This window comes from Hypomesus transpacificus, chromosome 19 (genome assembly GCF_021917145.1).
Source record: "Hypomesus transpacificus isolate Combined female chromosome 19, fHypTra1, whole genome shotgun sequence".
In the NCBI taxonomy this organism is placed as follows: Eukaryota; Metazoa; Chordata; class Actinopteri; order Osmeriformes; family Osmeridae; genus Hypomesus; species Hypomesus transpacificus.
The window spans coordinates 6,557,350-6,578,046 of NC_061078.1; the positions used below are offsets into that span (position 1 = coordinate 6,557,350).

A 20,697-nucleotide genomic window follows, 5' to 3' on the forward strand; every position below is an offset into this window, starting at 1 on the left:
GTGGCTGTGGTCAATCTCTTGCCTTCAGCTCAACCCTGGATACCTGGAGGGCAACACAAGCAGAGGCAGAGGAGAGAGCAGGAAGGAGGGGCAGAGAGGGAGAGAGTGAAATAGAGAAGGGCAAGGAGAAAGGGTGAAAGTGTGAGAGACAGAACGAGAGAGGAGAGATGGGCCATCATATAAACTTCTGTTAATGACCATTGATGTCTTCTGGTTATGGATACGCTCAAGTCAAAGGAGATTTCAAGGATATTAACTAATTGATCAATCTTGGTAAGATATGCATTTTTCTCTTATTTTGAAATGTGAACTTAACCAACACCAGTTCTAGTTGAAGTAGCATTCAGAATTACGATGAACCATTGTCTGTTACATAATCAATTATACCAACAATTGATGTGCCAATAATGTACAACATCCTGTAAATTAAGTCAGAAAATATGTAATACACTTACAATTCTTGTATTGCATATTGTCCCACAGTTGTACACAGTTTTTCTTGCAAACAATACTTATAACTACTCTATGTGATAGAAGAGATAATGAGAGCTAAATGTTTGGTCAAGTGGTCAGGTGACAATGGTTGGTTATTAAGGTTTCATGTCCACTGGGTAGCAGACCTGCATGTTATTTGTAAATAAATACAGTTTTTGAAACCCACTTCAATAAAACCAATAGATCAGTCCTTTAAGTTTAAACTTTGACGCAAATCTCTATTACTTTCAAATACTCTGATGAAGTAATGGATCCTTGTAACTGACCCAGGTGAGACACTCTACTCCCCACGTCCACCCGTTCACCAAGGCTGACGGGGATGGGACTCGTCCTTCCGACCTGACAGACGGATATGACATCACAAACACACAGACTCCAGGGCTGTTCACACACTGGCATCAGAAGTCATTGTCATCAGTCCGTTATGGTCTCCTGTTAATATTGACGTGGGTGTGACACGACGTGTGATACAGACCTGGGATCATTCCAGACCGGTACAAAAGGACAGGGGTCCCTGGAGGATCGATGTTGATCCAGTCCAGCGACATCTTAGTGGCCTAGTGTGGAAGGCCCTTGAGCAGGCAGGTGGGATATCACCGTGCCGTCCTTCCCCCTGGCTCAGAGATGGTAGGGCAGGCCCCCGGCAGGGCCCAGGGAAGAGCTTTGTGTCTCGTTGTCATGGTGTTGTTGGTTCTACTGGGACTGGCATATGCTGACGACACTGGTAAGACCACTCCAACCATCCAGCCACAATGTCTCACATCATAATGCATGGTGTTGGTATTATTGTTTGGTAGTATCATATGGAAAATGACCATGATTTGATCACACAATTATCTGTTCTGAACCACATCAAAATGTCTCACTTCATCAGTTTTTCTAATTTCTCCACAAGGAACCAACAGAGAAGAACAGAGACAGCCCGTTATGAAGGAGCTGGTGTCATTATGGCGCAAAGGAGGGGGGTGGTACCCCCGAGGTGAGCCCCCACTCCCTGAGAGAGACTCTAAACAGCAGGTCCACACTGTGGTGAGGGGCATCATGGGGGGCCTGAAGACCTTGGGCTTCCTGCCCGGCAACAGCCTGGACCACCCCTCCCTCAGAAAGCCCATTGACAGGCAGCGTTTATCAGGCTTCCTCTACAACATCTCCCTCTACCTCCAGGAGATGGGTGCAGAGCTGGAGGAGCGTCAGCCTGCCTCTGACAACGAGCAGCTGTGGGAGAAAGTGCTGCAGTCCTTCCTCCAGTCAGAGGGCGGTGCTGCGCTGGGCCAGTGGGATGGGAGGGTGCCCCCCAGGCCTAGCATGAGGCTCCAGGACTGGTTCCTGTCCCTGAGAGGCAGCCCCCACTGGGACGTCCTGCTGGGGCTTCTCCAGAGCCTGCTGGCCCTATCTGAACGGCAGCCACAGCGCCCTGTCATGGCCTTTCTGTCCCAGAACTGGCGGACGGTGAGCGCTGTGATGGAGGCGGCCCTGCAGGCGCTTGTGGGCGGGACGTACGGCCAGGCCAGTGCAGGCCTCCAGGGGTTCATCTGCGCCCTGAAAGGACGCAGCGACTGCACCTTCAGCGTTAGCTGGCTGCAGCAGCTCCTGCGCTTCATGGAAACCAGGAACTGGAAGCCTGTGATTGATCTCCACCCTGCAGGGATGAGCGGGGATTCTGGCCAGGGCTCGTCTGCTTTCGGACGCCTGAAGCCCTTCATCCTACCCCCAGAGATGTTGAAGGAGGAGGGGTTTGTTGGAAACGCCTCCCTGGGCAGCGCCGCTGGGGACTTCGGGGAGGAGCAGAGCTCAATACAAACATTACTCTTGCAGATTTTATCACGCTCTGGTGGAGTGGAGAGGGCAGGCCAGCTGGCAGAGAGGAACCCCGCCCTACTGCAGGGATTGGACGGTCTGAGGCGTGGGCTGCTGCACAGAGTGGGCAGCTCAGTCTACAGCAACCTGCGGAAAAAGGTGTCGCGGGTCACTATGGTGCTGCTTGATGATGTCAGCAGTATAGTGGAAGTGCCGCACCCCAATCAACAAGGGAGGTGCTCAGTGGGTGAGTCCATGTTGCTAGGACAGTGGGATGATAGACATTAAAGCGCAGCACGTAATGGGAAACCATTTTTCAACACATGCTGTTTTGTCTGACACAACACCACAAAAATAAGCATAGACAAAAACATAATAGAAGTACTTCTTATATAGTATTGTACGCTCACACTTTCAAACGGTCTTTTTCAATGTTGAAACTGGCTTTTAAGACATTGGCGTGTGAAATGACAAACTCTGCTTTGTAAATCATAACTGTTAGTCATTAGGAGGATATGTGTTACCCCATGTCCCCCGGCCCGGCTAATCTCTTCATCCTCTCATTGTTGCCAGTAACTGTATCTCCCAGTCATTGTGAGCTCTGATATGGTGTTACATTAAGATCAATTGTCTGTTTCAAAGGGCCCCCAGTTGGTTTTTCCACCATTCTGCTTTCATCCTCCTCCAACCTCTAATTTTCCATTAATATTTCCGTCTTTTTCTTTATCTTTTCAAAGGGGATCTGAGACAGCTTATCTTATGGTAAGTTATACAGAGGAACAAAGCGTAAAAATACATTAGCTCTGAAATCCCATACCACATCAGACTTCAGAATTAATGCAGGAAATATTTCACACTGTGAAAATCATCGTAGAAAGGAAGAATGCTCTCACTTCTGAGTCTCTTAACTGCAATTCTCTGTTCTTTGAAGGGGAATCAGGCACAATGTGACTTGGAACAGCCAGGCTCTGGGTTTCAGCTCCCAGGGACTCCCCAGCAGCCCCCCCTTCTTGTCCTGCCCCCCTGACACAACGGGAGGGGGCCCTAGACCCCCTCTAGCCCGTTCTCGTCCTAGACCAGCCTGGTCTCCTCGCAGGATCAACAAACAAAAAACCCCCCAGACCTCGCCCCATGCCCTCCGGCGCTCCCGGCTCTTGCAGCCCCAGGCAGAGGCAGCGGAAGAGGACTTCAGCCACCCAAGTGAGGCTTGGTACTCTACGTCAGCGGAGATCCTGGAGGCAGCGTGCAATGCTTCCATCCCAGGGCTCACAGGGGTCTCCAACTTCACAGTGTTCCTCTACTGTAATCTGTTTGACGGGGATGAAGGGGCGACAGACCCGGTGATGGGCCAGGTAGGATCGGACCTTCACGCCACCTGCTCGGACGCTGCCTGGTATCTGTCTGCGGCCGAGGAGGACTTCCTGTGGGTCCACATCTGCAGCGAGTTCTTTGCCCACGAGTTCAACAACACCGTGTGTGCCAACTCCTCTTTCTGGCTGCAAAGAGCCCATCAGGTCAGACAGTGCCTTCACAGCACACAATTCCTCCTTTATTTATCATAACTCACTAAATCCTTTGTTATTTTACAGTCCTATGATATATTCCTGTGATAGGTTCCCATGATCCTTTGTGCTTTACTCTCAGACTTCTTCCTCTTAACCCATGGTGGCCGGTACTGTGCTCTGTCTTGGCTGTTGGCAGGCTGCGCTGATGAAGGACTACCACTACTTCAACCAGTCCAGCATAGATGACCTGTGTGTGCAGCTGTCTGAGGAGGGGGAAGAAGCTCCCGGTCCTGGTCCTGACGAGGCCTGCCTGGCTCAGCTAGGCAGCAGGTCCCTTAGCGCCCACGACTTCAGGAGATGCTTCCTGCCCAACAACTCTGCCCTGATCTTGGCCTTGTGTGGCAGAGAGTCCCCTGATGCCCCTCCTCCCCTGCCAGAGGGCAGCTGGGCAGCAGAGTACTGCTCCAGAATCCACAACTCCTCCCACATGCAAATCCCAGGAGAGGGCGCTTGTGACTACAAGAAATGGGCCCTGCAGCATTTCACTAACTCCACCCTGCTGGAGCTTTGTGGGAGTACCCAGGAGTTCAGAGAATATATCTGCCACAACGTCTCCATCTACAGACGCCTGCTCAGACGGCTGCCGCAGCTCCCCCAGCTCTGCACCGACCTGGAAGAAGAACAGGAGGGCAGGAAGTGCTTCCTGCAGCGGTTCTTTGACATGCTCCCGGCGCGGTATGACTTTGACACGTCCCAATTGTGCGTGAACCCGGGCCCTCTGCTGACGGAGGCCCTGCATAAGATGAGCGTGTGCGAGGTGGAAGGGGGGGAGCGTGAGGGCTGGGTGGGGGCTGTGGAGTACGTCCTGAGGCTGCTGGACTTTGTGGTGGGGCTTTCAGCAGGACTGGAGGAGGGGGAGGGGGAGGTGAGGCAGGGGCTAGGCCAGGCCATCCTACTCTCCAGTCTCCGTGACAATGCCTCGTTCTGGGCCACACTGCGCCCTAACGCCTCGCTCAGCATGCTCCATACCGTGGGGGTGTTCCTGCGCAAGGAGGAAAACGCTGCCCTCAAAGAAGACCTGCTCAGCTGCTTCAGTGTGAGTTTTAAAGCATCTTCTTCTCTCTCTCTATCTCTCTTTCAATCACTCACACACACACACACACACACTAACAACGAACACTAAAGTGAAACTCTTTCCTCATGACAGCCAGTACTCTGGGACCTCATTCAGAGAGAAGACAACTCCTCTGCCCTCAGGGTCCTAATGCAGGTACGGTACTGAAACATTCATGTCACTAACACACAATGATACGCTCCTAGGCACTGAGGTTTAATCCCAGTCGTTCACATATAGTTTGAAGAAAGTCACTTAAGTAAGTCAAGTGCCTGTCAATGTGGTTTACAGTAACATTGCAATTTCCCTTCAGGGAAGGAAGTACAACTCTCTACTCTTCCTGAATGACATACCAGTAAACGCATCTTTGTTAGATGTTTACATTTCATATGCAGTACCAGCTGTACCGTCTGTGCAGGAGTACCTACAGATGCCCAGAGAGAGTATCCGGACTTTGGTGATGTCAGCAGAAAAAGATGCGGTGAAGAGGTTCCTGTCCCACATGCACCAGAGCTGGGACCAGCTGCGGGTCGAGCCTGCTCAGGTGATGTGTCTTCTGTAATTAAGTCTCTAGTTGCTGGAACATCTCCAGATACTCTATTAAAGGTCATGTCCTGGGAAATATGAATCTTTCATAAGTAATGATTGTGACCAAAGCTTTTTCCTATCCTGCCCAGTCACTGTATCTCTTGTCCTCCTGCCTCAGGACTCTAAAAAGGAGCTGCAGGCAATGGAGACGATGACGGCTGCCTTCATTCACAAGTTTCCACGTGTGACCCCTGACCTCTTTGTTGACCTATCACAGTTCATCCCCTTCATGTCGGTCTCTGACATAATGAGCTTTCCTGCCTCCCTGATGGTGAACGACAGCGTGTGAGTGGCTAGGGAGACTTCCAACACCATAAAAAAAGTAATCATGTCAGCGTGTCACCATGTTGACTGCGTCTGTGTGGTGTGTGGGTGGACAGGCTGATGGCCATACGTGACAACAGCTCCCAGATGAAGTCTCTCCAGAAACAGGCATTTGTGAAGAGGCTTCTGCAGTCCAGCATGGTGGGAGATGTCCCCTCCTGGCCACCATACTTCCTGCGCTCCATCCTCCCACTGCTCCCCCACCTCCCGCTCAGTCATTTCCGACAGCTGACTTCACAGCAGGTCAGACACAGATGCAGTTTCTTGATGTAATGATTTTACACCACTGAAACAGCAACTCAGTAGAATTATGTTTTAGCAGTAGAATTATATTTACCACTTGTTTGTACCCATTGTTCTTTCATTTCTACCCATGGTTAAGGACCAAGGTTTGTGTATTGGGATTTTATGTTTTTTATTACTTGATGCCTTTTTTTAGGTTGTATGGCCTTTTTCACTTTGGCAGGGGGACTGCCAACGGAAACTAGCCTTTTGGCTATAATTGGGTGCATTTACATTTTAATGTTTATTAATGTACACTGTCCCTCTTGATAAAATAAATTGAAAATTGAAACAGGTGATATCAGTAGGACTGACATCCAACATTCACTCTGAGCCCTGAACGCTGCTTTTTCTTTCCACGTCTCTTGATCCAATCAGTAAATAGAACTTAAATAGGAAAGTGACAGATTATCCCTTAACAATGTCTTTGAAGATTTAAGTTTATGTGGGGGTGGAATGTTAGGGGTAAGATGTTAGTTGTTAGGATCAAAGGAGCTGAGTTTGTTAGGGTTAGTTAGGGATTTAGTATTATTGCTTCCTTCAACGCATGCTCCACCTTCAGCTTGGTCCCCTGGTGGAGTTGCTAGGCAGCAGCAGCCTGGATGGCACCCGGGGTCGCCATGTTCTCCGGACTCTGTTCTGCAATGGGAGGAACCTCACTATTGACGACGTTCTGAGGTACATTCTCCGAAACGATGTAAGAAACAGTTATGGGGAGATATGTCCCCGACAGAGAGATGAGGAACGTCTTTCTCCACAGGCTGGGGGTCCTGGCGTGCTACCTGAATCCAGATGACCTGCGTCCGTTCCTCCACACAGCACCAGCATCCTGGGCCCTGTGGCACCAGCTGGCTCAGTGTGTGACTGATGGACTTGTCAGTGCCACAGGCAGGGTGAGCCCAACAAACAGAACACATACACATACCGTACTAGAGACTGTATCCTCCCATACAGCACCATGTTAGCATGCCACAGTGTTAATCTCAATGACCTCTCTAAGCTTTCCTTGTCTATATACAATCTAGACTTGTGTGATGGGCTCCAGCCCTATTAAAACCCCCTCAGTGGGCATCATATAGCCATACTATCTTGTTGACACTCGAAACCACCGGATCACTGTCCTGTGTGCAGATGTCCTACTGGCTGGTCCAGGTGATCCAGCCACTGAATGCCAGCACCCTGCCTCCTCCAGTCCTAGCCACCCTCAGGGGGCTGCTGCCCCAGCTAGGGGCCTCCTTTCTTCAGTCACTCTCCTCATTTCAGCTCCTGGAACTGCTCACACAACCAGGCCTGCCCACATATCCTCCGGCACAGGTTGACAACTCTATCAAAAAACAGCATGCAGTACAAAACCTCTTGCTGGACATATATGTATATTTTGTGTATCATATTAACTTTCTGTTGGCAGGCTTTTCAGCTTCTATCAAAAATTTCACAAGACACCAATGTAAGTTTAATTTCCCCTCTTCATTTTTTTTAAGTATCACCAACTGTTTGTCCTCACTGAGCCATGTTTCCATGGTTACTCTCTCCCTGGCAGCTGACCATGGACACCCTGTGCAGACTGGAGCCGATACTCCTGGGCCAAACCCCTTCAGCACTGGGAGGTCTGCGCTGGTCTGAGATCAGAGCAGCCACACAGTGCCGATGCTGGAGAGGCTTACTGGCTGATCTGAAGCCTGCCCACAGAGGCATCCTTCACAGAGCACTGCAGGAGGTGCGACCGCTCTCAGCTTTCTCTTCCAGGAGATTGTTTTCCCTCCTCTCTGTCTGCCCTGTTCATTATGCATCCATTGCATTCGCTCCCTGTCTCTCACCGTTGTTTGTTGGCAGGCTTTAAGCCCACTGATGACAGATGGATAAGTCGTTTTGGTGGTATGGGTTAAAGACATTGATAGTACATAAACATCAACAAACGGTTCTGAATTCAGCAGTTTATGTCATGTTTTATTCATACCCAGGTCCTGGGCACCAGCTTAGGGAATCAAACCCTGCAGCTGCAGTGTCTCCTGCCGTACATCCCCCTGAGGCAGCTGGAGGAGCTAGATGTGGAGACAGTCCTGGGGGATATCAACCTGTACAGAAACCTGCCCTGGTCTCACCAACAGGTAACCAGCGCCCCCCCCCTCCCCCCACCCCAGCCTGCTCCATCTGGATGCAATCACACAAGGCATGCTCACCTATGGCTTCGACTGCCAGGCTGCCTCAGAGCTGTGGCTGTCGAAAAGACAAGGGTTGCCAGCTTTGATCCAGGCTCTCCTTTATGCCCAAATCATTGGATATGCATCAGGGGAGGCATTCAGAATTCTCATACATCATACACATCAACTGCCATCAAGCAAATTGGTTTGTGTGTAGTACAATGGTCTGGAGGGAGAACATCAATTAGTAATGCCTGCCTTAAAGAGATTTTTGTCACAGGCAAGGGTGTATTGGATTGCTTTCGCCACCTGCTCAACCCCCCCCCCCCCTTCACCTTCTCTGTGTCTCTCCCTATCTCTATATCTGAATAGGCTCAGATGTTATTCAGGAAAATTCACCAATTTGACGATGTTTCAAGAGCAACAGTGGAGTAAGTCCAATTTTATAATGATCCAATGGGTATTCATACAACTCATTAAACGAATATGGAATTTTGTAACTAGGTGTCAAATGACCAGACATTGATGCTGTCATCAATATGTCATAATGTATTCACCCAATCATTTGCTGGGTACACAGAAACCTGGGCCATATAGCTGGCGGAATGACCTGTGATTGGCTGAGGCTTTGGAACAATGACACCAATTTTTCTGAGTTACTTCAATTTGTCAGTGAGCTACCTGGAGGGCTCAGACCTGCTTTGGTAAGAAACAAGCAACCCCCGTCTCTCTCCACATCCCCTCATTTCCCTTACCACCTCCATTTGCCCTCCACCTCCTCCTCCAATCATTTATGTTGAGGAGCCTAGGAACTGATGTAGAATTTCAATCTATCCCAACAACAGTATTAAAGTGTTTTAATGTTTGTTTTGTTAACAGCGGAAATGTCTTGTGGAGGAGTTGAGGAAAGGACCAGAAAAATACCTGGAGGATCTGCCTCCTTGGGTCACAGCTGGACTACCGTAGGAGAATACATGTTTTTTTACCAACAAAATCTCTTTGTGTATGCATACCATAATAGTCAAAACTCTGACCTCTGTCCCAGGGTCAAGATGGTAGAGAGCCTCTCCAATGTGTCCATCAAGGCCATCCTGGATCACATTCGACAGCACTTTGTGACATTCATCCAGATGCCACGTCACAAGCAGACATCTCTGGCAGAGAAGGCCATCACTGTGCTGGTAAAGGAGAATGCTGGTTAACCATTGAAAGCTATAAGAAGACTCAATATTGTTCTAATGAAAGATATGAATGTGTATGACGGTACCATGTTCTATTCAGTTCAATTCACTTTGTTGATCCTGAAAGAAATTCAAGCAATCAGGTAACAGCATGACCACAATAACAGAATCAATAAAAAACTGATCTCTTCACCAATCAAGAGATCTGTGAAATCTTTTGTTCTTTGGAGTCACAGTCTGTGTAAGTGATCATAACAAATCATGAACCACTGAAGGTAAACATCATAAAAATCATTCAGCTCCCTAATCACCCCAGTATTTGTAGTGGGATGTGTAATGTGTCTCTCTGGCCCGTGGACTATGTGTTCCTATCCAGAGCTCATCCCATGCCCTAGGTGAAGGGGAGATAGATGGAGCCTTGGTGGACCTCCTGGGGCCACTGCTGCCCTTCCTGGACCGGGACACACTGGGCCTGGTGGACCGTGGGGCTCTGGGGCTGAGGCTGGATGAGCTGAGGGGGTATTGCTTGCCCAGGGACACACAGAGGGACATTGCTAACCTGCTGACTGAAAGAGCATTACTAGGGTGAGAGGGGAGGGGGAGAATGAAAGAACAATTTGAGTCTGGGTCTGAAAGTGGGATTGAATGGTAGAGTTGAGTAGAGAGAAAGGCCTTGGATGCTCCTGGGATTCTGGTTGTTCTCTTTCTATTTATAATGATTTTACTTTGTAAGAGAGTTTTTGCATGTGTTTGTATGTATTTGTGTGTGTGCTATAGAGACCCATCTACATGGACGGCAGAAGATGTGGATCATTTAGGCAGGCTGGTGTTCACTCTCTCCCCCAAGCAGATGAACTCCATTCCACTGGTGAGGGAAGAATTACACCAATCGCTCCTATCCCCTTTGGACCTCATAGTAGAGTTCAACACAACCTACCTATGTGGATGCATATGTGTGAGTGTGTGTCTGTGTGTGGTTGTGTGTGTATCAGGCAGTGCTGAGTGCAGACACAGTGGAGCAGGTTCTGTCGGGCCAGGGGCACTGGGAGGACAGTGATGTGGGCCAGGCCTGTGTGAGCCGATATGTGGACCAGCAGGGCCAGAGAGACAGGACCCTGAGCCTCCTGAGAGGGGTTGTTAAAGCCCGGAGCAGGAGGAAAAAAAGTTTGTACCCCTAATTGCATAACAACCCCTTGGTTGTATATTCAATCAACAAGGAAAAGATACGTTGATAAACCGTCTCTTTTACAAATGGAACCTGACCACTAAAGGCAAAACAAACTGAATCTCAATAACAGTGTGACTTCCACCCAGTAATTTCGTCTCATCATGTTACCTTTGGTCTTAATCAGTTCCAGTCCCAAGCTGTGCTGACATCAGAGGCACCTTCCCCTCAGCATGGACAGCCAATCAGCTGAGCCGGATGTCGGGGGAGGAGTTGGCAGAGTGCGTGGAGGTCGTAGGTCAGGACGCCTCGCTCAACCAAGATCAACGTCGGGCACTGTGGATAAAAATCAGGCAGGTCAGTAACATTGGGAACATCATGACACAGTATTATGTTATTCCTTTTTGCAAAAAAACTTCAAAGTCTGATGGTAGGGATCAGTAAGATTAACCAGGCTATGGTTTGGTTAACGTAAGGATTAAAAGGGTGCAGTGCGTTTGATGGTTGTGTTTCCAGGGCTATGGTCCAGTACGAGGCCTGAGGCCAGAGCAGGTGCTAGAGCTGGGCTGCCTCTTTACTGAGCTGGGGGAGAGCGAGCTCCAAGAGGTCAACATCTCAGACCCAGGGCTCCTGGCCCACCTGGGGGCACTGACGGACTGGAGCACTAAAAAGGTGAAAGGTTTGATGCTGGCACTGAAGGGGAAATATGGAAGTCCTGGAGCCCAGGACTCGTATTTCTTAAACTTTTCAGAATACTGAACTAGTTGTGCCTTAGATTACAATTCAGTAATATTTCTAATTATATTGTTACAATTCAATCAAACTACATAAATAAACTAATTCTAAAACTAAATCAACACTCCCACTCCTAAATAGGGGCCTTTGTGTTTTACACTTTGTTCAGATCTGCACCTCGAGTAGGTCCTAATGTCCCTAGTCTGAACTGGAGGCTGTCAACCCACGTCTTCTTCCAGGTGCGAGCAGCAGTCCTTGGAGTGATGAGGAGACGGAAGCTGAAGATGGACCAGCTAGCAGCAGTCGATATGGCAGTCCTGGGTCACCTGATCTGTGGTTTCAACCCCTCAGAGATCAACAGACTTGACCCCTATAACCTGAGGTCAGTCGGGTTCTTGATCAACATACTATTTTGAGCTCTACTGTATGTAAGTCTATCGACAGAATGGAGAGCGCTTAAAGCATTAGTGAATACATCTAAATCAATATACTGGACATTGATTTTGCTTTATAATGTAATTTGGCCATTCTTTCAACAAAGAAACTTCCATCATGAATTATATGAGAGCATACCCAGTCCAGACAAGGAAGGAATACAGAAAGAAGGAATGTAGAGAGAGTGTAGGCTGCTTGGACTCCCTCCCTCTGGTTGTAATGAGTCCTGGGCTTTGTGATTGACAGCCTGGCTGTGTTGTTCCTGAGGGAGCTGGCTCTGCCGTGCTCAGACCAGCAGCTGGAAGCTCTGACCGCTCGTCTGTCCCGCCCTCAGGCCTTTGGTCCCGTCAGTGCCTGGAGCCCAGAGGTCTTCACAGAGATTGGCACATTAGCAGGTACCATGCCAGCATCCTTTCTGTTTTATCCCTTATATTTTCAATGGTTCCTCAGAGTTTTTATACAAAACTACCAATTTAGCTCCCAATAGGGTTCTCCACTTGTGCGATGTCTCAGTTACATATTGAATTAAAAACATGCCTCTCCCCTTCTCTATTTCCCTCCTCTGAATCAGTACCAACAATTTTCCCCTGGTCTGTTTTTCTTTCGTTCCATCTTGTCATTCCCTGTATCTTTACACTGGTGTGTGTGTCTTCCTTCTCTCCTGGGAGCAGCAGGCCTGGAGGACATGGTTCTGTCTGCCCTGGTGCAGCAGCAGGTGGAGGGACTCACCCCTCAGGCCATCGCCTTCATTTCACCAACCAAGATGTCGGTGAGTGGATCTCAAACACTGTTTGGAGTTTAACCGGTTCCAAGTAACATAATATAGTGCCATGTTTTGTATGTATACAATGATCAGTGTGCACCAGGCTTGGTATATATATGTTTGTATCAGGTTATGTTCAGTGTGTGTTTGTGTGTGTACCAGGATGTGTTCAGTGCTTAGTGTATGTGTGCCAGGTTGTGTTCAGTGAGGCCCAGCTGTCGTGGCTGAGTGTGGAGCAGGCGTGGGCGGTGACTGAGGAGCAGTGGGCGGAGCTGGACAGCGGGCAGAGACACGCCCTGGGCTTGGCGCAGTATGAGGGGGACGTTCTCCTGGAGCACAGAGGCAAGAGGAGGCAGAGAGAACAAGAAACAGAACAAGACATAGAGAGAACAAGACACGATTAGATTAGATACAACTTTCCTGAAATTCAGAGTTCATCTCACATTTGACTGGTTTCTTTCCAGGCGGCACAAAAACTAAGCCTTTCTCCTTTAAGGGTGGCTGCGGTGTCTGCTAAACATGTCTGTTATTGTAAAGTCATGCTTCCTAGAGTCATTATTGTTATTTATTGTAATGATGGTGTGTGATGTCATTTGATGATGTGTTGTGTCTGTTTCCACAGGGAGGAACTCTGCCCCAAAAGCACAGTCAGCTGACAGTCGCGCTGTGTGCTTATTGGCTCTATGCTGTATGTTATGGCAACTGCTGTAAAACCAAGATCAATACATTTGTATTTATTCATTCCTTGACCCCTTTGTGAAATTGTAAGATTTGTACTTAAACAAATAAAGATTCCCTTTTCAACTGTGTTCCACTGGTGTCCTAGACTGAACCTTTTTGGGGAGTAAATTGAAGGTTGTAGGCTAATAGTATGTCAGTCATGTAGCTTACTACTTATGCATGCCCCATGAAGACACTGTAACCTTCCCTTTACTTCTACACCTTTGCCTGTTCTACTGACACACAGCATTCATCACTATGTCAGTGATTTTCCATCACTCCTCTCAACAGCAGGGGTTTGTTAACCACTCTGTTACTATGGTTACAATTTCGGTTCAGTTCCATTCAATTGCAAAGTATGGCATCTGTAAACTATGATGAGAGGGGAAGGAGATTAAATATGTAAACCAGAGACTCCTGATACAACCACACTCTTTTCTGGTACAACACCTGGTACAATTCCTCAACAATTCTTTCTGAGGGGGCGTGGGTTTTAAAATGTCTGGTGGTTGACGAAATTAAGTGTGATGGAGATGTGCACATCTCTAATTAAGAAATAATGACAACACTGACTGAACGACCTGGTAGGGCACAGGACTAAAGGTTCTGCACTCTCTCTGTTCAGCGAATGCCCTGTTAATGTCCATCACCCCATGGATAACAACCCCTATATTTCCCTTTAAGGACTACAGCCTGAGGAAGCTGCTTGCCAATATAAAATATGAGAACATATGAGAACGTCAGTTAATTCCGCGAGGAGGACTAAAATGGCATGCAACTTCAATAATGTTAACTGCTAACGCGTTAGCTGTGTAACTTGCTAGTTTTAATTGGTTTATTAACTTTAGCTTCACAGCAAGACTAATTAACCATTTAGTGAGACTGACAGAATATAGATCATCAATACATGAGCTACTGTAACGGCAACCATCTTTTAGCTAAATAAGGGCTACTGTAGCTAATCATTAGACATGAACAATCTTTTCCGCCAGCTATTTTTTCACGCAAGTACAACGTCTTTTTTCTTGGAGGTAGGGGGGGGGGGTGGCTCCTATAGCTGCTTTTCCATGTTTTCCATCTATATTATCAACATCTAGTGACCTGGCAACCAGAACCATACACTTTTATGGAACGACATTTAAGAACCTCCTTCCCCGCTGTAAACTACAAGACACGTTATTGTCATGGGACATTCCATACCATGTCTGTGTAGGCTTTATCATTAAGTAAGGGATATGAACCGATCAATAACAGTAGATGGTGCTATACTCCTGCGTAGGCTGCGTTCCCCTTGGAGTAGGCTGGCGTGACGTGTCCAATCGTTTGCACTTTGCACATCCACTTCTTTTCAATGACGTATTTCCTGGGGGCTGAGAGGACCCCTCAGCTGTACTGAAGGGGGTACACAAACATGATTATTTAGGTTTTGGTAACGTCTTAACAGTTTCGTTTGTAATGTCCCTACACCATAGAACATTATACGACTGGTTGCAATATCGTGCGATCTCCCCGACCAAGACAATGTGTAAACGAGGACTGGTAAGTCTACAAACGTTTACAGACACAATAGAAAGTTTACACATTTTGTGTTGTTGAGGGTGGTCGTGGGGAGTTGTGAACTTGTGTTTCTTGGTTCTTCGTCTGGCTGGCATTTAGTTCACTTTTGATCAGCTCGAGGAGTACGTTCAGCTGGAGCAATGTGTGCCTGTCACCGTTATTTGCCTCGTTCTTTGACTGGATTGTCAGTCTCCTCGTGAGTAGAAGAGAATCGTAGATAAAGGACCGAGCGTCGTCTGTTTAGCACGGCTATTATGATCAGTTTATAATATTCCATCTCATAGTAATCGTTAGGAATTCGATCGGACGCTTGGTGGAGAAACGGAAGCAGCGCGTGCTCTGACATAGGCGAAATACGCAGCCTAGTTGTAGCTGATAGCGCGGTACTGATACAGCAAAAATACAATTACAAGAACGATCCAGGAACGTTTGCCAAGCTGCATGCGGTAGTCAAGGACGTTTGTGGTAAGTTTGTGATAGTTTACGCTAAATTAGTATACTAATATTTGGCACCTACCATCGATTTAATGTCAGGGTATAGATTTGTAATTAATTGCTAAAACCTCGGAAAAGTTTTGCGTGTTGCAATAAGTTTTTTTTTAGCCCTTTTGCTTTAGCCCTTGAGCTACAGCGCTGATAACACATTAATAATTTAATAGGAGGCCTTTTATTTGTAGCTTAATTCAACGCGAAATGATCTAAACCAAACTTTACTCATTCACTTAACAACGTTATCCATATTGATGTAATTACATGACTTATTAATAATACCACAATGTTTACTCAAAGAAGCATTACACACCAAGTTACACTATTACTATTACTGTGTTTAATTTAAGGAGCCAGTGAACGGATACAATTGGTCTGGTTTAGGGGTTGTTTTAGAAAAGCAACAAAGAACTTGAATCAGGACACACTTTGTTGTTCTGTTGTTTTATTTTGTCACTTAATTATTTACACATTTCTGATCATAACCCCATGGGTAAGTTACGTCCTTTTGGGCTTTCCAAATTTGCTGGTCAAATGCAAATATAAATGCAAATAGAATACACAAATGTGGATCTTGTTCGTGTTTGTTTACCACTTTCTAGAACCTATCCTTATATCAATAGAGGCTGAGCACAATGGAGAGGAGAGTTACCTTGTAACCTTGGCTAAGGCAGCAAGCATAGTTTACTAATGTTATCAGAGCTATCTGTCGCAAACGTTCTTCCATCTGTAATTGACACACTTAATGATATGATCACATGGAAAAAATATCTAAATCTCTTTTGCCTTTTCTCATGTCTTTGATCGTTTCAGTCAAGGTAATGACATGTGTGAGTCCTAGCAGGTTTTGGATTCAGGTCAATCTTCTATCAATTGTCTGTTTTATATTGTAGTTGTTGCCAGATGTGAATTGGGTGTATGGTGTGTTGTACTGTGGTTCCAGTCTTCTGCAGTGACAGTCATCTGGCCAGCTTCCCATCATCTCTAGATGCAGTAAAATAGTTGCTCTCAAGTTATTCCATGGTGCATGATTTTTATACTGACGTTAAACTCCATCTGAACAAATTACCGCCCAGATGAGGTCACAAGGGGGGCGGGTGTACTTTAAGCCATGCATGTTAAAGGCGGGTTTGGGAGAGTGCACACCTCTGTCTGTCCTGTGTGCTACCTTTGATCGGCTTCACTTCTCTCCACAACAGAAAAAGCATAGCACTCAGCCCCAAGGTGAGAAATGAGTTCTTATCCTCTTATGTTTGTCTATTATGCTGCCAACCCTTATATCTGATGTGGAAAAGTTTGGTTGCTCTTATGACAAGTGGTGTGTACTGTTCTCATAGTGATTGCCTCATGGGATGCTTTTTAAATTTCATGTATTTTTTTGGTGACTAATCTTGAAAACAACATGTTTTTTTGATTACCAAAAGAATCCTGCCCACTGACCATACAGACAAGATTAGAGGGCTTTAATGTTTAATCCAATGCTTAATCTGGAATGTTGTATGTTTGTCTTCGGTTTTGACAAATGATTGTCGAGGTTCGTCTAGTCATTGTTTTCCAAAACTTCTTTGAAAATGAGGGGGTAAATAATGAAGCAGAGTCAGTAGAACAGTGTATCTCTGCGTTTGCTGCTCTGTAGTGACAGACCCAATGTTCCAGTTGGCAGAGCAAAGTCCTCTCTGGATCAGTTGTCTGTAGTTAGAGAGTGGCAGGCGTGGGCAGCCCTCTCGGTGTCCTGCTGCCCTCTGGGCTTCCTGTGCACTGCAGGGCACCATGGAGCCAAATGTTTTTGATGATGTTTGTTGTTATGGGTAAACTATGGGTATCTTTAGCCTATCTGTCTTGAGCCTACCATTCTTGCTGTCGCCAGAGATGATACCTAAAAAAGACCAATACCTCAATTCTCCTATATTGGCCCAAAAGGGTGAACTGTTTTTTGTTTCCCACTGGAAAATTAGTGTCAAACATAATTGTTTGCATCCCCCCTATATCCCACAGTGAAGCGCACTTTGTCGCCCTGCTGGTATGAAATGCACTATATAAATGTTAAATCGATTGTTTGATTGATGAGACTATGTCTTGTGTTTTTTGTTTTTGTTTTACCATTCTGTGTTAAGTTAACAATGCACATCACATCAAAACATTAAGGGACAGACAAACAGGTTCAAACGTGGAAAGGCCACAACTTGTGACAATAGGTGAACCTGTTTTATCTGGTGGGTTGAACAATGCAGCACACACATCCAAGAGCAATGGAGACCTCTCACACACTTGACAGGTATTGCATACTCACAATGGATTCCTCAGTGACGGTTACTCGATCGCTTTTTAAAAATGTTCTTTCTGAAATGGATGACCTGGCAGAAATAGGCAAGGCCAACTTCTGATTGATCATTGCTTCGTGCATTGGGGTAGTAATGTCATTTTTGATGAAATGCTAGGAGTTGGAGGGATGTGTAGGGCATTTTCTTAGAATCATTCCTTTGTTCCCATAGGTCGCCTGAATCAATCATAGCTCTGTCCGAGTCATTTAGATTTGGGCTGTGAGTCAACTGATGTCTGCTGTGTTATAGCATGTAGCCTGTCAGACAGTATGCATCAGTGTTGGTGAAATCTGAGCTTACTCTGCCCTGCTACTTAGTAACTGCTATTTTAAGCTTTATTGGGATGAATCCTCCAGGATGTACATCCTCTACTTTTACCATTTTGCATATTAATGCCAAACGGTTCTTCCGCTGTTTCTGTAAGAACATCTTTTTTCCCTCACTCTTGTCATTTGCATTTTGGGGCGCTGCAGACGCCAAACATGCTTCCTAAGGGGAAAACCTGAGTTTTTTTCTTTCATATCGTCTCTTTTGGAATTGAGGCTTCTGTGAGCTTCAACATCATGGTCCACCACATGAGATCTTCTGTCTGACTGACTGGATTATATGACTGGCTGGCTGGCTGGCTGCCTGCCTGCCTCTCTGCCCATAGCAAACCTTGAACAACACTCGCTTTACTTGCTGTTAAACTCACATTGAGTCCAATTGATGTATTTTCCTTTTAGTGACTCTACAGATAGTCCTGTTGCATTCTAGTCTTGTATTGTTGGAGAACAGGTAAGATCAGTACACTTAGAACAAAAGTATCTCCAGGCCTCATCTGTCAATACAAATTCCTAAGAGACAATTGACTTTTGACATGAAACATGACTTGGGGTACTAGCGACCTAAATGTTTTTCACCAATGGGAATGGCCAAGTTTCCCAGAAGAGAAGTCTTTAGTCTGTGCAGGCCAGGGTGACTCTGCAAAACTTGATTTATCCTACATGTAATAACAGGAGAGGTACTGGACTGCAGGGAGTGTTTGAACCTGTACATAAGCTCAACATAATGCATGGTGAGGGACTTGCCCTCCAGTCTGAACAGACTGGAACAAAGGAGGGCAGTACTGTGTTTATGCTCAGAGGGAAATAAATATTTGAACTGCCATAGATTTGTTAAACCATTGGCATATATCAGTAGATTGCTTGAAAGACTTCAAAAAAGCATTTGTATATGATTTCATCAGTTGACAAGAAGTCAGGACTCGCATCTCTATAACAGTATTAGTCGTCAATTGTTGGGTATGTATTGTGTGCTTGTAATTGTTGACAGCTTGGCGTCATTGCCATCCACCTTTGATGGCTGTTTTTATGGGTTAGGTGATGTAGCCTAGCTGGTGATCAGCTTGAGCATACAATTGTTTGCTGCTGCTACAGTCACGCTAAAACAGGACTCTTGTCTCTGATTTTTTGCCGTACTCTAATACACTTGGTAACTTAACAAATTCTCTTCTTTCCCTCTCCTCCATACTGCCTCCCAGGTGACCCGTGTACAGTGACCGTCCCTCCCCGTGTCTCAGTGCCCCCTGCATGTCCCGTGGGCAGCCCCGGCCTCTCAGAGACACCCTGCTGCTTCAATAGGCCTCCCATGGCTCTGGGCCCTCAACACCCCTCCAAGGGCCCCCGCCTGATGGGGCTGCTGCTGCTGGGGTCCCTCCTGCTGCTCCTGCTCTCTGGGCTGGGGTCGGCGCTGGGCCAGAAGGTCTACACCAACACCTGGGCCGTCCACATCGCTGGGGGCCCAGAGGAGGCAGACCGCATCGCCACCAAGCATGGCTTCATCAACCACGGACATGTAAGTACAGCCAGACAGGAGCATTGTTGCTGTTGCTTTGTGTTTGTGGGTGGTGTGTGTGTGTGTGGGCGGTGTGTGTGTATGTGAGGTTTGTGTCTGTGCTGTGTGTGATATGAAAGTGGTAGAGAAGTAGAAAGTAGAAAATGCCAAAGAAAATACTGATCAAGGCTGCTTTGTTCCATATCTGAGCCAAACTATGCGACCACCAATGGACTGAATCTTATTACACATAAAAGTTGCCAGGTTCCCTGAGCCGCTTTGAACCAGGTGGAAATACATTTATAGCTTTTGCTGGAAGAAAAGGGCACTTTTTATAAAGAAGATCACATATCACAGGATTGTATTCTATTCTATGTTGTATTCATGTATTCAACTGCTTTCAAAAATGAAAAGGGAACTCATCATTTTGCTGTAGACAACTCTTCTGAGCTGCTGTAAACCACTACAAGAACTAACAGGAAATGTCTTTCTGTCCATTCCAGAGAGGTGACTCACTGGCAGGTTTTCTTTGCGATCTCTAGGTAAGAAGTGCTCTTGGTTAGACAGTCAGCAGCTGTGGACACTAAAGCTGGGAGTGTCTCTTTCCAATCAGCAGCTAATGTTATTGTTCTCAGTTGTGAACGATGACAAGGTCTGCCATTGTGTTCCCTTAGTTAGTGGAATACGGTGAAGCCTCCGTTCCAGCCTGCCCCACTGGTAAAGCTAGTCCTCTCTCTTCCTCTCTCTTCAATGTCCTGTGTTGTGGCACTGTTTGAACAGTGAAGGAGTGTGTGCGTGTGTGTATCCAACGATGAGCCTCCTGACCGGAACAATGTCAGCGTGTGAGGAGGACTTTGAACGGAGAATTTGACCGCTTAACCTGCAGTGGCAGGAGTTACTCTGCCAGCGTGGTGGTTTAGTTTTCCAGTCTTCTGTTACATGTCGAGGACGAATCTATGAATAATTAAGCTCTCCCTGGTACAGTTTGTTGTCGTGCTTGGTTAGGGGGATGTGTAGAATAAATGAAACCCTTCCTTACAATATATTCCCTGGCTTCCTCCTTAGGGGCCCTCCCATCTCCTCTGTATGCTCTACACATTTAACTTTGATAGCTTCCTGGTTAGGCTGCATAGAAACCAGTCAACTAGGACTTCCTTAGAACTCATCAATACTGCATGAGCTCAAGAGATTGCTTGGAGTGCGTAGGAGATGATTCTTCCTGTGACATTTATGGTGATCTGAGTGGGTGTTCTATCATCCTGTAGATTCC

At 46.6% G+C, this 20,697-nt stretch overlaps 2 protein-coding genes across 4 annotated transcripts in view; both read left to right on the forward strand.

Moving 5' to 3' along the window:
• Positions 1 to 1,422: 1,422 nt before the first annotated feature.
• On the forward strand, positions 1,423 to 13,277 carry LOC124482026 (stereocilin). The gene is made up of 28 exons (XM_047042349.1): positions 1,423 to 2,539; positions 3,030 to 3,054; positions 3,224 to 3,806; positions 3,994 to 4,893; positions 5,005 to 5,067; positions 5,330 to 5,455; positions 5,618 to 5,784; positions 5,880 to 6,066; positions 6,668 to 6,783; positions 6,866 to 6,998; positions 7,237 to 7,419; positions 7,514 to 7,552; positions 7,646 to 7,822; positions 8,067 to 8,213; positions 8,619 to 8,677; positions 8,827 to 8,950; positions 9,126 to 9,208; positions 9,292 to 9,427; positions 9,804 to 10,012; positions 10,205 to 10,295; positions 10,420 to 10,591; positions 10,780 to 10,949; positions 11,109 to 11,264; positions 11,567 to 11,709; positions 12,009 to 12,157; positions 12,434 to 12,531; positions 12,720 to 12,867; positions 13,148 to 13,277. The coding sequence occupies exons 1-28, from the start codon at positions 1,423 to 1,425 to the stop codon at positions 13,234 to 13,236; spliced, it is 5,790 nt and encodes a 1,929-aa protein (XP_046898305.1). The 3' UTR covers positions 13,237 to 13,277.
• Positions 13,278 to 14,589: 1,312 nt separating this feature from the next.
• Positions 14,590 to 20,697, forward strand: part of furina (furin (paired basic amino acid cleaving enzyme) a) — a 59,982-nt gene continuing 53,874 nt past the window's right edge. Inside the window, exons 1-2 of one of the 3 annotated variants that reach the window (XM_047041555.1) lie at positions 14,590 to 14,784; positions 19,135 to 19,448. In XM_047041555.1, coding sequence (XP_046897511.1) covers positions 19,242 to 19,448 — 207 coding nt within the window. In that variant the 5' untranslated portion in view covers positions 14,590 to 14,784; positions 19,135 to 19,241. Of the gene's footprint in view, positions 14,785 to 14,904; positions 15,268 to 16,352; positions 16,516 to 19,134; positions 19,449 to 20,697 lie in introns of those variants that run through there. The other 2 variants (XM_047041556.1, XM_047041553.1) reach the window with 2 other exon arrangements.